Source organism: Triturus cristatus, chromosome 4_2 (assembly GCF_964204655.1).
Source record: "Triturus cristatus chromosome 4_2, aTriCri1.1, whole genome shotgun sequence".
NCBI lineage: Eukaryota > Metazoa > Chordata > Amphibia > Caudata > Salamandridae > Triturus > Triturus cristatus.
Window position 1 is genome coordinate 922,509,412 of NC_140586.1, and position 17,538 is coordinate 922,526,949.

The window sequence follows — 17,538 nt, forward strand, 5'->3', positions numbered from 1 at the left end:
CTTTTGTCTCTGATTGCCTTTGTGAATTGGGCCCAATATGTTTTACAAATACAGAAATAAAGATCAACATAAGCAACATAGGCATATTGAAGGCGAGACCCATTGGCTTTGCCAATGCTTGTTCGATCCAAATGGACACATATTTCAAGTCGCTCTACTCATTCGTACTACCTCCTTTCTGTACTGCGTCTCCTCTCGATCCTTTCATTGCTCCCCCATGCTGAATCTCCCGATCTCTCCACCCCCTCTGCGCTTCTCTCCTTTCTTTATGTTCAGCTCACCTCTGTTCTCCCTGTATATATTCTCCCCTCTTACTCATTCCTTGAGATCACTCCTCCCACCCCTCCCTATCTCTCCTCCCCCTCTGTGCTTCTCTCCTTTCTTCATGTTCAGCTCACCTCTGTCCCAGGATATAATCTCCCCTCTTATTTAGTCATTGAGATCTCTACTCCCACACCTCCCTATCTCTCCTCCCCCCTCTGTGCTTCTCTCTCTTCTTCATGGTCAGCTCACCTCTGTCCCAGGATATATTTGCCCTCTTATTTAGTCATTGAGATCTCTCCTCCCACCCCTCCCTATCTCTCTTCTCCCCCTCTGTGCTTCTCTCCTTTCTTCATGTTCAGCTCACCTCTGTCCCAGGATATATTCTCCCCTCTTATTTAGTCATTGAGATCTCTCCTCCCACCCCTCCCTATCTCTCTTCTCCCCCTCTGTGCTTCTCTCCTTTCTTCATGTTCAGCTCACCTCCGTCCCAAGATATATTCTCCCCTCTTATTTAGTCATTGAGATCTCTCCTCCCACCCCTCCCTATCTCTCTTCTCCCCCTCTGTGCTTCTCTCCTTTCTTCATGTTCAGCTCACCTCTGTGCCAGGATATATTCTCACCTCTTACTAAGTCATTGAGATCTCTCCTCCCACCCCTCCCTATCTCTCTTCTCCCCCTCTGTGCTTCTCTCCTTTCTTCATGTTCAGCTCACCTCTGTCCCAGGATATATTCTCACCTCTTACTAAGTCATTGAGATCTCTCCTCCCACCCATCTCTATCTCCCCTCCCCCTCTGTGCTTCTCTCCTTTCTTCATGTTCAGCTCACTTCTGTCCCAGGATATGTTCTCACCTCTTACTAAGTCATTGAGATCTCGCCTCCCACCCCTCTCTATCTCTCCTCCCCCCTCTGTGCTTCTCTCCTTTCTTCATGTTCAGCTCACCTCTGTCCCAGGATATATTCTCCCCTCTTATTTAGTCATTGAGATCCCTCCTCCCACACCTCCCTATCTCTCCTCCCCCTCTGTGCTTCTCTCCTTTCTTCATGTTCAGCTCACCTCTGTCCCAAGATATATTCTCCCCTCTTATTTAGTCATTGAGATCTCTCCTCACACACCTCCCTATCTCTCCTCCCCCTCTGTGCTTCTCTCCTTTCTTCATGTTCAGCTCACCTCTGTCCCAGGATATATTCTCCCCTCTTATTTAGTCATTGAGATCTCTCCTCCCACCCCTCCCTATCTCTCTTCTCCCCCTCTGTGCTTCTCTCCTTTCTTCATGTTCAGTTCACCTCTATCCCAGGATATATTCTCCCCTCTTATTTAGTCATTGAGATCTCTCCTCACATACCTCACTATCTCTCCTCCCCCCTCTGTGCTGCTCTCTTTTCTTCATGATCAGCTCACCTCTATTTTCTCACTGTATAGCCTCCCCTCTTACTCGGTCCTCAAGATCTCTCTTCCCACACCAACCTATCGTCGTCCGCACTCTTCTTCCTCACCATTTGTCTACTCCCTTTGTCCTTCCCTAATCTTCTCCCACTCACACTGCTCCTCTTCCTCATTTCACTCCGCCTCTCTCTTCCCTCTCCCTATTGCCCCCTCCCCTATCTCCCTTCTCACAATCCTCCACTTGTCGCTAATTCTTCGCAGCAGTCTCCCTCTCGCCACTATATCCCCTCTCCATCCTTCACAGTTCACTTCTTGCGTCACTGTATGTTCTCACCCTCAAGCTACTCCCTTTTCTCCCCACTCTTCCCTCTCCTTCTTTTTCCTCTAAGTCCCATCTCAGTGAGTGGACTGATGATCGCTCGATGTTTTTGTAACCAACAGGTGACAGAGATATTTACGAAAGCCTCATATCCCTGTGTCTCCTGTAAGCTCGTGGAACTTCGGTAAGAGCCAGAAATATTATCCTGTAGAAGAATGAAATAAGCTTGTGTTATCTATCTTCTGTCTTCCTCACCTCTTACTTGTGGAAGTTGGGGCCTCTCTAGACAGGCTCCATCCCTCTCTCCACACTCATGGAAGCTGGTCCTGGTTTAAGTTGGGGCCTCTCTACACAGGCTCCATCCCTCTCTCCACACTCATGGAAGCTGGTCCTGGTGGAAGTTGGGGTCTCTTCTACACAGGCTCCATCCCTCTCTCCACACTCATGGAAGCTGGTCCTGGTGGAAGTTGGGGTCTCTTCTACACAGGCTCCATCCCTCTCTCCACACTCATGGAAGCTGGTCCTGGTGGAAGTTGGGGTCTCTTCTACACAGGCTCCATCCCTTTCTCCACACTCATGGAAGCTGGTCCTGGTGGAAGTTGAGGTCTCTTCTACACAGGCTCCATCCCTCTCTCCACACTCATCGAAGCTGGTCCTGGTGGAAGTTGGGGTCTCTCTACACAGGCTCCATCCCTCTCTCCACACTCATGGAAGCTGGTCCTGGTGGAAGTTGGGGTCTCTCTACACAGGCTCCATCCCTCTCTCCACACTCATGGAAGCTGGTCCTGGTGGAAGTTGGGGTCTCTCTACACAGGCTCCATCCCTCTCTCCACACTCATGGAAGCTGGTCCTGGTGGAAGTTGGGGCCTCTCCACACAGGCTCCATCCCTCTCTCCACACTCATGGAAGCTGGTCCTGGTGGAAGTTGGGGTCTCTTCTACACAGGCTTCATCCCTCTCTCCACACTCATGGAAGCTGGTCCTGGTGGAAGTTGGGGCCTCTCTACACAGGTTCCATCCCTCTCTCCACACTCATGGAAGCTGGTCCTGGTGGAAGTTGGGGTCTCTTCTACACAGGCTCCATCCCTCTCTCCACACTCATGGAAGCTGGTCCTGGTGGAAGGTGGGGTCTCTTCTACACAGACTCCATCCCTCTTTCCACACTCATGGAAGCTGGTCCTGGTGGAAGCTGGGGTCTCTTCTACACAGGCTCCATCCCTTTCTCCACACTCATGGAAGCTTGGCCCTCATCTTCTACCTTCCTCAATTCCTTTAGTGAAAGCCGGGGTCTCATCCCTACAGGCTGACTTCCCCTCTTCTCAGTGTACTGCGTGAAGCTGAGGTCTTCTTACTACAGACTGCCTTGTCTATTAATGGTGGAAACTTACGTCTCTTCTTTACAGGCTCTTTCCTCTCCACTCACGGTGGAAACTGCGGCCTCATCGTTACAGGCTGCTTTCTTCTCTGCTCACTGATGGAAGCTGGGTTCTCCTCTTTACAAACTCTTTCCTTTGTTCTCAGTAATGGAAGCTGAGGTCTCTTCTTTACGGGCTCCCTTCCTTTCTTCTCCTTGTGGAGTCTGATGTCTTATTTACAGGCTCCCATCCTCTCTCCTCACTGGTGGAAGCTGTTGTCTGTTCTTTACAGGCTCCCACCCTCTCTCCTCACAGGTGGAAGCTGATGTCTCTTCTTTACAGACTCCAATCCTCTCTCCTCACAGGGGGAGGGTGATATCTGTTCTTTACAGGCTCCCATCCTCTCTCCTCACAGGTGGAAGCTCATGTCTGTTATTTACAGGCTCCCATCATCTCTCCTCACAGGTGGAAGCTGTTGTATATTCTTTACAGGCTCTCATCCTCTCTCCTCACAGGTGGAAGCTCATGTCTGTTATTTACAGGCTCCCATCATCTCTCCTCACAGGTGGAAGCTGTTGTATATTCTTTACAGGCTCTCATCCTCTCTCCTCACTGGTGGAAGCTGGTGTCTTATCTTTAAAGTCTCCATCCTCTCTCCTCACTGGTGGAAGCTGATGTATGTTCTTTACAGGCTGCCATCCTCTCTTCCTCACTGCTGGAAGCCGATGTCTCTTCTTTACAGGCTCCCATCCTCTCCCCTTCCAGGTGGAAGCTGATGTCCCTTCTTTACAGACTCCCAAATTCTCTCCTCATAGGTGGAAGCTGGTGTCTGTTCTTTACAGGCTCCCGTCCTCTCTCCTTACTGGTGCAACCTGATGTCTCATCTATACAGGCTCCCATCCTCTCTCCTCACTTGTGGAACCTGATGTCTGCTCTTTACAGGCTCCTATCCTCTCTCCTCACAGGTGGAAGCTGCTGTCTGTTCTTTACAGACCCCCATCCTCTCTCCTCACAGGTGGAAGCTGATGTCTCTTCTTTACAGACTCCCATCCTCTCTCCTCACAGGTGGAAGCTGATGTCTGTTCTTTACAGGCTCCCATCCTCTCTCCTCACAGGTGGAAGCTCATGTCTGTTATTTACAGGCTCCCGTCCTCTCTCCTTACAGGTGGAAGCTGTTGTATATTCTTTACAGGCTCCCATCCTCTCTCCTCACTGGTGGAAGCTGGTGTCTTATCTTTAAATGCTCCATCCTCTCTCCTCACTGGTGGAAGCTGATGTCTGTTCTTTACAGGCTTCCATCCTCTCTCCTCACTGGTGGAAGCTGATGTCTGTTCTTTACAGGCTTCCATCCTCTCTCCTCACTGGTGGAACCTGATGTCTGCTCTTTACAGGCTCCTATACTCTCTCCTCACAGGTGGAAGCTGATGTCTGTTCTTTACAGGCTCCCATCCTCTCTCCTTACTGGTGGAACCTGATGTCTCATCTTTAAAGGCTTCATCCTCTCTCCCCACTGGGGGAAACTGATGTCTGTTCTTTACAGGCTTCAATCCTCTCTCCTCACTGGTGGAAGCTGATGTCTATTCTTTACAGGCTCCCATCCTCTCTCTTCACTGGTGGAAGCCAATGTCTCTTTACAGATTTCCATCCTCTCTCCTCACTAGTGGAAGCCCATGTCTCATCTTTACTGGCTCCATCCTCACTTCTCACTTGGGGAAGCTGATGTCTCTTCTTTATAGGCTCCATCCTTTCTCCTCACAGCTGGAAGCTAATGTTTGTCCTTTACAGGCTCCAGCCTCTCTCCTCACAGCTGGAAGCTAATATTTGTTCTTTACAGGCTCCATCCTCTTTCCTCCCAGCTGGAAGCTGATGTTTGTTCTTTACAGGCTTCATCCTCTCTCCTCACTGGTGGAAGCTAATGTCTGTTCTTTACAGACTCCCATCCTCTCTCCTCACCGTTGGAAGCTGATGTCTGTTCTTTACAGGCTAACATCCTCTCTCCTCACATGGTAGAAGCTGCTGTCTGTTCTTTACAGACTCCCATCCTCTCTCCTCACCAGTGGAAGCTGATGTCTGCTCTTTACAGGCTCCCATCTCGGTGCTAGAACTTAGTACAGATCTCATTGGATCTTTTACCGTTCTGTCTCCTCTCTGGTGGAATCTGTGGTCTCGTCCCTAAAGCTCCTCCTCTCACATTTCACAATAGTTCTTCCTGGCGCTCGACCCGACTTGTTTCACTTGTGCACTCTTTCTTCTCACAGGCCCGGCTCCGTGATCTTCTACTTGGTGCTGTTCTTAGACCCCAGCGTGACCGACGCAGACATCCTCAACACCTTCCTGGCAGCCGTGTCTTTTCCTAACAGCCCCTTGCAGATGCTGGGACAATTTATCCTGGTGGGCATCAGAGTCGGCGGTGAGTGACAGCGTTCATCAGCCAATGACTGAAAGACAGTGTCCTGTTCTGTCCAGTCAGGATTCGTGTCTAAGGCTAGGGGCGGTAAACATCTGACTGGACATGTCTAAAACATAATGACACGTGTGCAGTTACCCCTGGCCACTACTAATATTCACTGGTGCATTATTTAAGGTACTCACTAACTACTTCACTCACAAATTTCTTCACATGTTCACGCACTTGCTAAATACTTCGGGGCATATTATCAACGGCCAGCGATAATTATGGCTGGCCGTTCATAGCGATAAAAAAATTATCGCCAGCTATCGCTGAATATTATCACCATAACGCTATATTTACAACACATAGCGCTATGGCGATAATATTTCAGCGATAGCGGTGTTTTCAATGGAACATCGCTGGTTTTCCAGCGATGTTCCATTGAAAACAGCGATAACATTGCTGATAGGACGCTGTGGTCCTATCAGCATAATCCATATCCCATTAAAAGTATGCCTTAGGCAGGAATTTAACAGGTGTTAAATTCCTGAGTTAAGGGTGAGGTAGCGCGATTATTTTTATCGCTGCACCTCCTTGTTAATATCGCGAAGCTGCTTTCACGATATTAACATGTGTTGTTTTCACAGCCACGCCTCTTTTGCATCTCATTAGCGATGCGAGGCTGTGAAAAAACGGGCTCTACATCAAGGAAACACGCGCTAGCGTGTCCTTGATGATATTGCAATATAATTATCGCCGCTTTTCGCCCAAAAACGGACGCTAAAGCGGCGATAGTTATATCGCCAGCCCTTGCTAATATGCCCCTTCATTCTTTCACTCACTAATCTTCTCGTTCATGTCCCCGCTCATAACGTCACTCTTTAATTAGTTTGCAAATTCACTAATTACTTCACTCACTCATCTCATTCACTCACAGATTAAGGGGCATATCAACAATAACCGGCGATAATTATCGCTAAGCGCACTTAGCGCTAGGATAATTATCACCGGCTAGCATGGATTTTTATCGCTGAGATAGCGTGCTATTAGCAACGCTTATCTCAATAGCGATAAAAATCCTCACCCTAAGTGGCTAACGTGAGATTATCGCTGGAAACCCAGCGATAATCTCACGTTAGCTTGTTGATAGAGACTCACAAACTTAGCCATGATATCCTCCTTCCATAGGATATCATGGCTAAGTCATAAAAATACCAGACGTAAAAAAGCAGCGTTAACCGCGGTTAGCGCTGCTTTTTTTGTCTCTAACATGGTTAGCGATATTCTTGATAATAGGAGAAATGTCGCTTAGCGACATTTCTCCTATTATTTTACTCTGGAACGCCCCCTTTGCATCTCATTAGATATGCAAGGGGAAGCGTAGAGTAAAAGGGTGCTAACATGCGAATTTGCATGTTAGCACTCTGTTGTTGATAGGGCGCTAGTTTTATCTCTGCTTTTTTGGCTTTTAAAGCCAAAAAAGCAGAGATAAATCCCTTGTTGATATGCCCCTGATTCCCTTATCGAACCAAGCGCTCACTTCTGCATCCTAAAACGCTCACTGAAAGTCACAAACGTAAAATAGTCCCATGAGGGGACCCCGGAACACTTCTTTATAGATATTTTGGGACATTGGAGGTCCCCACCTCAATGTTGAACAATCTGGTGGTATCTCCAGAGGTCTGTGAAGGCCAACTTTAACCTCTTTTTTTTGGAATAAAAGACAGTAGTAATATAATTACCATGATTCTAAATCTAAGCAGCGGCGCAGCATTGCAGGAAATGTTACTCATGTGTACTCCCAGACTTCCATCACAGGTATTCGCATCGAAGTCCTGAACAGCCCTCCAGCCTCACCCGCCATCAGTGGAATACAAGGCACACATTGGTACACAGATGTCTCTTTGGGCTATATAATACGCCTGTGAGGCAAACTGCCAGCGCAGTGCATGCTGGGTAATGGAGGCTGCTGGCTCTCTTAAAGCTACAGTGCACACTGAGAGCAGCGCATGCACTTTTGACCTGACAGGTACCCTTTCTTTCATTTATTCTGGGCTATTTCTCATAATAGAGCACATTTCGAATTTAAATGCTGCAATGCAGTTTAGATTTGTAATGTTAATTATATTGCTATAGCCTTTTATACAAATAAAATGCAGGTGAAGTTGACCTGTGAGGACTTACGGAGGTGTCACCAGACTGTTACACCTTGGAGTGGGAAGCGGCGTTTACTTCGCATGCGTTTCTTCGCATGCCGTTACTGCGCGGTCGTTAGTACGACCGCGTTGTTAGTTAGCATACCTTTAGTACGCAATTCGGAACTACGAATTGCAGTAAGGGGGAGAAGGTGTTGGATTTAAAATCCAACACCTTCCCTAGTGTCCGCATAGACTGGAGTTGGAATAGTAAATTATACTATTCCAACATCCAGCGCCCCCTTACTGCAATTCGTAGTTCCGAATTGCGAAGTAAAGGTATGCTAACTAACAACGCGGTCGTACTAACGACCGCGTAGTAAAGGCACGTGAAGTAAACGCATGCGAAGAAAAGTTATATATTCCCTTGGAGTGGCTAACTCCGGGTTCAGGCAGGACTACTCTACGTTCATGACTTCTTTGAGCATACCTACGAATCAGAACTAGGGTTACACATGAGTTACGTTTCCTTCTAACTTAGAACATCACTCAGACATCCTCCCTCTGACACTCACTCGTTAGGCACTTCACTCACTCATTACACTAGCCAAATACTCAGTAAAGACTTGACTTACACACCCAAATCAAATGGAATTCATTTTATTTTGGGCACAAATGTGACCAAAAAAGCACATATAATAAACATCACAGCTCATCATATTAAAAAATGTATATGAAGAGTCAGAGAATGGAAACACAATTTAAATGAAAAGCAGCAGCAATCAACAATGCCAGGCAAAAAAACATAAATTGGTCACAAAACAAACAAACAATCTTACATAACAGGTGGATGCATAGTGCCAAAACTACATGGTGAGCTCATTAAAGTGCATATGGCTTCCATCATACAATGAGACCTTCCAGTTAAAACACTAATGTTTTCCTTCCGCTGACTGCACATTGTAGGAAAGAACAAATTTTAACGCAGTTAGAGGGGGGATTTAGTTGTTGCAGATACACAAGGGTTAATCTGGAGGTTCTAATCCCCCGATGTCATATTATAGGATTATGGGCCATATGTAGGTACCTAAATACCGGTCGGTAACGGCCGAAAATCGGTAAATTTCCCGTTACCGACTGGTATTTAGGCAATTGAGATGTAGGAGGCTGGATTTAAGGATTCGGTAATTTACCAATTCGTTATTTTAAGGAATCGGTAAAATACCGAATCGGTAAATCACCGAATCCTTAAATCCTATGTAGGGAGCACTCAAATGAGTGCATTTTTGTTTTAAGGATTCGTTATTTACCACCAACTACAGGTTGGTGGTAAATACCGAATACCTTTTAAAAAGCAATTGTGTGCTTTTCTAGAAATGCCATGTGGCAGACATACATACCCTTAGGGCATGTATGTGCGCCACATGTGCACACATGCATGATTCAGGGGTGCAACAGGGTGTCAATGTGACACCCTGCCACCATTGAATATGCTCCCCCTATTACCGATTCGGTATTTACCGAATCGGTAATAGTGAATAGTTTCCCATTCATTCCTATGGGCCTCCAGGCCCATAGGAATGACTAGGAAGGTATTCCTTATTACCGATTCGGTAAATACCGAATCAGTAATAACGAATATTACCGAATCGGTAAAATTTACGGATTTTTTACCTACATTCTATTTACCGATTCTTAAATACCGAATCGGTAAAATTCGGTATTTAGGAATCGGTAAATAGAAATTACCTACATATGGCCCAAAGAACCTTTTTGCAAAGTTAATACACAAATTGCAAAAGAAAGTAAATTGCAGGAGGCTTTGAGGGGAAGATTTTTCACATGAGCACAACAAGATTTTGAGGGCTCAAATTGGCAAAAGGGAAAACCAGGGTGCCACCTCACAAAACCTAGCCTGACCCTAGTGAGCGGTAGCCTGTCCCAGGAGCCATCCATCCACTCTAGGTATGGCCCCGGGGAAGGGGAAGAGTGAACGTCCACATACTTTGTAAAGGACCATTTATTGTAGTCGTGATCCTTCCTCAGAGCTCCCAACCTTGCCTTAAAAACGGTTCTGACCAACAAAACCTGGTGGTGGAATGGTTGGCGAACGGGACGGCCTGCCCAACTTTGTTAGCGCTGTTTTTATATCATCAAACCAGGGGGTATTCATGCCTCTCTCACATACGAGGCAATCGCGACTTATTTCCCTGTTTATCGATGCATTTGTATTAACCTACATTGAACACCACAAAATCAAGGGAGACAGTTTAATAGTATCCTCTGCGTACTCCATCCCAAGCCCCTGCCGTGCAATAGAGTAAGAGCCCGCAAAACACTTTGCCTCCCCTTCGTTATACATGGTCCCCAGTTACTCCAAGCATCCATTACTATTCCCAAGTACAAAACTCCATGGGCTGAGAAAAGGGATGACCCTTGAAATAGATGCCCCGCATCTTGTGGTATCTGAGCTTGCATACCATAATAGTCTTCGTTTGGTTTGTAACTAAGCCCAGTGTCCCCATAAAGGATACAAATGATTGAAATAAAATATTGAGACCATTGGGGGGTTCTAGATAATAAAACTGCATCATCTGTGTATAATAAAACTGGGACCCTTCTCCTGCCCATTGAGGGGGCATCTGATACTGTTTTTGAGAGGGCTGTGCTAAGGCCACGAGAGGAGCCAGGATGAAGCCCTGCTGCACCTCTCTCTCTAACTTAACGCTATCTGTTTGTTCGCCTGACCGGCCAAACCTTACTTATGCTGATAGTTCATAATGAAGGGCCCTCAAGACTTGCACCAGGTCGTCCTCCACCCCCAGGTCGGATAAGATGCGCCATCATTTTTAACTGAGCACACTGTCAAAAGCACGAGACAGATCCATGAAGGCCAGGTAGACAGCGGCCTCTTTTGCGATAGTATATTTATGGACCAGCAGATGTAGATTTAGGCATTGCTCCATCGTGTCGAGCTGCTCAAGGAACCCATAGTGCACCTCCGACAGCGCATCTGTCGCCTTAATCCAGGTGAGGAGGTGCTCTAGAGCCACTCTACCTGCCAACGTCACTGCAGAATCCAGCAAGGATATCGGCTGATAGCACCTGGGGGATTGGCACTATTACAGCAGTGTGCCATGCTTGAGTGAGACCCACATTACAAACAGCATTGAAAATGTTACAAAGTAGAGGGGCCCAGAGGTCTGGTGCCGATCTATACAGGTCCATAGTGACACCGTCCGACTCAGAGCTTTATTGAATGGGCTCTTGTTAATAGCCTCCAAGACTTTGTCGTGTGTGAATTCTGTTGCTAAAGGGAAGACCACCTCCTCCTCTTGATAACATTGGGCGGCCATCACACTGTATCAATCAATCAATCAATCAGTGACACTTATAGAGCGCGCTACATACCCGTAGGGTCTCAAGGCGCTGGGGGGGGGGGGGTGCCGCTACTGCTCGAACAGCCAGGTCTTCAGCTTCTTCCTGAAGGAGAGGTGGTCTTGGGTCAGGCGCAGGTCGGTCGGGAGGGAGTTCCAGGTCTTGGCGGCCAGGTAGGAGAAGGACCTTCCTCCTGTAGTCGCTCTTCGGATGCGGGGGACGGCGGCGAGGGCGTGGTTGGCTGATCGGAGGTGGCGTTTGGGAGCGTAGAAGTTGATCCGGCTGTTGAGGTAGCTCGGGCCTTGGTCGTGTAGGGCTTTGTGTGCGTGGGTGAGGAGGCGGAAGGTGATTCTTTTGTTGACGGGGAGCCAGTGAAGGTCTCTCAGGTGTCCGGTGATGTGGCTGGTTCGTGGGATGTCGAGGATGAGTCTGGCCGAGGCGTTCTGGATCCGCTGGAGTCTCTTCTGGAGCTTGGCGGTGGTACCGGCGTAGAGGGCGTTGCCGTAGTCCAGTCGGCTGGTGACGAGGGCCTGGGTGACGGTCTTCCTGGTCTCGGTGGGGATCCACCGGAAGATCTTCCGTAGCATGCGTAGGATGTTGAAGCACGCCGAGGAGACGTTGTTGACTTGCCTGGTCATGGAGAGGGAGGAGTCCAGGATGAAGCCCAGGTTGCGTGCATGGTCTGTTGGTTTGGGTGCGGTGCCCAGGGCTGGAGGCCACCAGGAGTCGTCCCAGGCGGAGGGGGAAGAGCCCAGGATGAGGACCTCCGTCTTGTCAGAGTTCAGTTTCAGGCGGCTGGTCGTCATCCACTCGGCTACCTCTTTCATCCCTTCGTGCAGGTTGGCTCTGGCGGAGGCGGGGTCGTTGGTCAGGGAGAGGATCAGCTGGGTGTCGTCGGCGTAGGAGATAATGCTGAGGTTGTGTTTGCGTACGATGGCCGCGAGGGGGCTCATGTAGACGTTGAAGAGGGTGGGGCTCAGAGATGATCCTTGAGGGACGCCGCAGATGACTTCGGAGGCTTCTGATTTGTATGGTGGTAGGCGGACTCTCTGTGTCCTTCCGTCGAGGAAGGAGATGATCCATTCCAGCTCCTTGTCCTGGATTCCGATGTTACTGAGGCGCTGTACTAGGGTGCGGTGGCAGACCGTGTCGAATGCCGCGGAGAGGTCTAGGAGGATGAGGGCCGCTGTTTCTCCATTGTCCATCAGGGCTCGGATGTCATCGGTGGCGGCGATGAGGGCGGTCTCGGTGCTGTGATTGGCTCGGAAGCCGGACTGTGAGGGGTCGAGGGATCCGTTCGTCTCGAGGAAGGCGGCCATCTGCTTGTTGACGGTCTTCTCGATGACTTTGGCTGGAAACGGGAGGAGCGAGATGGGGCGGTAGTTCTTGAGTTCGGTGGGGTCCGCTGTTGGTTTCTTGAGTAAGGCGCTGAGTTCGGCGTGTTTCCAGCTCTCAGGGAAGGTGGCGGTGTTGAATGATGTGTTGATGATGTCTCGCAGGTGGGGTGCGATGACAGCGTCGGCCTTGTTGAAAACGTGGTAAGGGCAGGGGTCGGTCGGTGATCCGGAGTGGATGGAGTTCATCGTGCGGATGGTGTCTTCGGTGCTGATCGGGGTCCAGGCGTGGAGGGTGGTGGTGGGGGGTGATTGTTCGGTCATGGTGTGCGTTGGTTGGTTGTTGAAGCTGTTGTGTATGTCCGTGATCTTGTTGTGGAAGTATGAAGCGAGGGAGTTGCAGAGGTCTTGTGATGGGGTGATGTCGTTGTTTCCTGCGCTGGGGTTGGAGAGCTCTTTCACGATGTTGAAGAGTTCCTTGCAGTTGTGTGCGTTGTTGTCCAACCGTTCCTTGAATGCTGTTTTCTTGGCGGCGCGGATAAGCTGGTGGTGCTTCCGGGTGGCAAGCTTGAAGGAGGTCCTGTTGTCCGGTGTAGGTTCCCTTCTCCAGACTTTCTCGAGGGCTCGGCAGTTCTTCTTGGAGCTCTTGAGTTCGTCGGTGAACCATGGGGCTTTCTTGCTTCCGGGTCTGCTGGGCGGGGTAAACTCCTTAAAGTGGTCTACCCAAGCTTCGAAGCTGATGGAAGTGACAACAGAGTTGAGCGTAGCACATACAGACCTAATCTTGCTTGCCTCCATCCAGAAGGCTCTAGTATCCTTCAGCCTACATGCCATTATTAGTTTACCCCAAGACTCATTTTGCAGTTCCTTCGTTCTATTTTGTAGCGCCGCCTTATACTCTGCTCTACATCTTCGTACTTTACATGGATCCCTGGGTAACTCTTTTAGGGCCTCGTGAAGCGATGTAGATGCCTTCCAGCAAGGCTGATCAAACCGCTTGATTTCTAGGGGCCCGGGTTTACAAGGCTTCAATAGCACAGCAGAGGCCTCCAGATTCACCTGAACAAAGGAGCTGACACTCTCACTACAGGCAGATGAGTAGATAAGGCAGTCAGTCACCAGTGACAAGTGAATCGAACACCAATTAACCAAGACGGTGTTCATCTCAGCATTTCTCCCCGCCAAGCACAGACCCTGAGAGTTCATGGTTAGCGACTCAGATGCCACCCTCTTGGGTCCCCACATCCTCCTGGATAAACAAAGATCTAAACTTAGGGTATTATTGGCACTATAAGTACTGGGAACAATTGATGCCCCAACAAACATGGTCATTAATTCTTGAGTGACATAGATATAATTAATAACAGAATAATATTTGCCCCTCTCGAAGGGTGTACCTGCGTAATTAGGGTCACAGGCTTCACTAACATTACCCTGATCAAATATCTCAATCAGTTGAAGGAGTGCTAGGCCTTCCCGGTCTCTTTGCAGGTAGTCGTACCCTAGACCAATGTTAGCACCCAAGTTATAGAGATCGTCCATCTGTGTCAACCCCAATTTATCAATAAAATCCCTGCCTTAAATAATGTCACATCCTTTGTGTAAATAAGCAAGTTTGACTTCCAAGTCCACAATAAAATCACATAACTTAAAATTTGTGAGGCTGTGGAACCCAAGAAACCCATTGTAAAAATGTATAAAAACAATTGTTATATCATTAGGCCACATAAAAAGGAGTGTTTGGAATACAGTACAGGCAGAAGGGACCAGTCTGATTCTACAGTCCAGGGTGACTGTAGTCCATGCTATTAGCCCTGCCCGAGCCCTGCCCAACAGGGATGGGACTGCAGGGACATAGTATGGGCTACATCCAGCTAGGCAGATATTGTCAATCGTCCAAGTATCCTGGAGAAATATGATATCATAACGATTCATAAAACCGACCCACCCCTTGCAGTGCGTTCTGCTAACCAGCCCAGCGATGGTCCAGAAGAGAGCCTTAATGATGTGGGCATGAGTAGCTGGCATCACAGAAACTCCTTCCTTACTTCTCAGAGGAAGTTGTGGGGGTTTATTCACTATGTGGCTCCCATTATCCCTCAAATCTTGCAAAGGGCTGGTTCCCAGAATTGGTGAGGCCTCTATCCTGCTAGATTCCTCAACAGGCCACTTCTTAGCCACATAATGGGTAGTCGGATAAGATGCGCAATCATTTTCTGACAAACCACCTTAAGGGGAAAACCCATTTAGGACCAGAACTCTAAATATGGGTGGCTGCACAGACTTGGGTAGAGGGGGTCTCTCCCTCCCATTGAGGTTCATAGCCAGGTCTCTGTAGAGGTAGACAGGAGGGATATCTTGACTTTACTGGGGTTAGCATACACTTGTCTAGAGGCCCAAATGAGGCCCCCAGCATCCCTAGGATCCCTAAAAGTGACAATAATGCAGTCCCCATCAAATTCGTTATGCATCTTCCCCACCCAATCCACTCTCCTTGCCATAAGAATCTCAGGGAAAACGTTGCCTCTACACCAAGCGATCCCGGTGGACCCAGTATGCAGTCTTAATAATTAGTTCTGCTGTGGACTCTTTAGCTTCAGGGTGATTTGTGGCATCCCAGTTGGCTGATCGACGTCAAGATGAGGAACAGTGCATACACGCTTGCCAAACCACAGGAGGTCGACAGTGAAGAAGACGATTAAACACAGAAAATGCTTGGCGTCGAGAAGTCTGTCGACGTCCAGAGATAGAGGGCAAGCAGCGTCAAGAAGCCTGTCGATGTCATGGCATATCAGATTTGCAAAATGGGTCAGGAAATCGAGACCAACAACAAGTTACCATCAACCTCCGATTCTGAGTATTCCAGGGCGTTTTCACCATCATCACCAGTCCTTAAACCATACTCTCCGCAGCCTTCTCCACCACCTCCTCCACCTCTGCCAGCTTCTTCAGCACCAATACAATGTACTTCATCTCTACCTTTTCCTCAGACAAAGGAATCTTTGGGAGCCCCTTCACCAGTGAGGCCTCTAGCTTCCCCATGGAGATCAAGGTCTCTTCAGTCCAGTCCAAGTCGGATCCTGTCATATATCGAGAACAAGAGTGACTTCCAGACACAAACATCATCCTAGGTTCAGATCCAGGGCACAATCCAGACGGATGTCTTTTTATTCCACTTCTTCCTACTAGCCCTGTAAGATAGTCACCAACGCTAACTGATTTGCTTAAGCCAAGAGTCTCGCCAATTATTGAGCTCAACACGATTCAGGAGGTGCTTGTATGAGGAGCTACAAAACTGAATATTGCATTGCCTGATCCATCAAAGGCTACATTGGTGATATTTTAGACTCTTCACTAGCATTAGGCATCAACAATCTTTCTACTTCTAGTTCCAGTTTTAATAGAACCAGCAATGGAACTTCTCCTTAAATCAGACAAAGCAGCTCTGTCTTGCCTTCAGAAAAAAAATAAGCCTCTGGAGCACAATCCTTTATTCCTACAGTCAGACCCTCCTCCTGACTAGGGGTGGGCGAAAATTCCACTCCGTGGTGGAGTTCGCGGAGTTTTGCCCATGCCATGTTCCGCTTGGAAGGCATAGTTCCAGCAAAACTCCACCAATCACCACTTGCCAAAGTATTTTCTTGTGCATGGCTTGCTAAAGTTCTGCAAGCAAGAATTTGTGTCCCCTAGTGTGATTTTCAGGTGCTAGTATGCCTCCCGGCAAGATTTCCCAACATAGGGGGTTGCGGCAGGGCACGACAATTCGCGTAGAAAAAGCTACTGCTGGAGTAGAAAATCTACTCGAGCAGCAGAAACAAGCAGCGCCCTCTGGCACACTGTGTGGTGCCATTCGTACTGACTTTACAATGTGGAACAAGCTCCCATGCTAAAAATCAGCGTGAGCAGTGTGATGTGCCAAATTCCACCCTCTCGTGGAACACAGCAGAATCTTGCAGAGTTTTTATATCACTCCGCGGAATTCGGTGGAGTGAAACTCCGCAAGTTCTGCCTACCCCTACTCCTGACTCAGTTGTGTATTTGGCTTCAAAGAAAGTTCACACAACTAATCCTCCCTTCACGGTTCCACCAGACAAGGAAAGCAGGAAACTCTGGGTTGCAAACTATGTGGCTCAGCTACCACAAGCATGAAAGCGACAAGTGCATCTACCCTCCTTGGCAGGTATGATAGATCCTTATGGGACTCCCTACAGCAATTTGTAGGCAACTGCCCCAGAGACCACAGAGATGACAAAAGGCATGATGGTTTCTAATCAAGTGATCAGCGCTGTTGCCAACTCTTCTTTGCTAGCAGTCCATGGTCACTGCTACAGATTGGCTCTCAGGTGACATTCTTGGCTTCGTCTCATGGCACTCAAGCAGGGACCTCAGAAGAGGACACTCAACCTTTCTTTCTCTAGTAACACTCTATTTGGAACTCATACAGATGATGAGATGGTGTGCATGAAAAGCGAGATGGAAACCTTGAAGGAGGTTGGTATGGAAAACCTAAGGAACAAGGAAAGCATACTTACAAACCTAATGACAGGCGTTTTTATCCACAAAGGGTTCAAACCCCTTAGCGGTTGCAAGGACACCACCAACAGCAGCAGAAAAGGCCTGTACAGCCACATAAAAGGCGCCAACCAAAGGGAAGAGGCGGTCATCAATCTGCCCAAACAGGTAAGCATCCTACAATCTCCAAATTATGAGTCTGGTTCCTCCTCTTCCGTTACCCACTCCAGTAGAGGGAAGTATTTCCGAATATCTAACAGGGTGGAAATCCATCACAAATGATGACTGGGTTCTGAATATTGTACAGAATGGTTATAGTCTCAGATTCACCGGTCCTTCACCAAATATTCCACCTAAATCACCCATTAAACATCTACAGATGCTGAGATCAGAAGTGAATATCCTTCTGCAGAAGTAGTAGAGTCCGTACCTCTTAACCTATGGGGAACAGGGATTTTTTCGTTA

The 17,538-nt window shown here is 48.2% G+C and overlaps 1 protein-coding gene across 1 annotated transcript in view; it reads left to right on the forward strand.

Moving 5' to 3' along the window:
* LOC146835416 (uncharacterized) overlaps positions 1 to 17,538 on the forward strand; it is a 165,029-nt gene that overhangs the window by 117,082 nt on the left and 30,409 nt on the right. The window contains exons 10-11 of the mRNA XM_085602978.1: positions 2,091 to 2,152; positions 5,581 to 5,732. Of these exons, the coding sequence (XP_085459104.1) occupies positions 2,091 to 2,152; positions 5,581 to 5,732 (214 nt within the window). The remainder of the gene's footprint in view (positions 1 to 2,090; positions 2,153 to 5,580; positions 5,733 to 17,538) is intronic.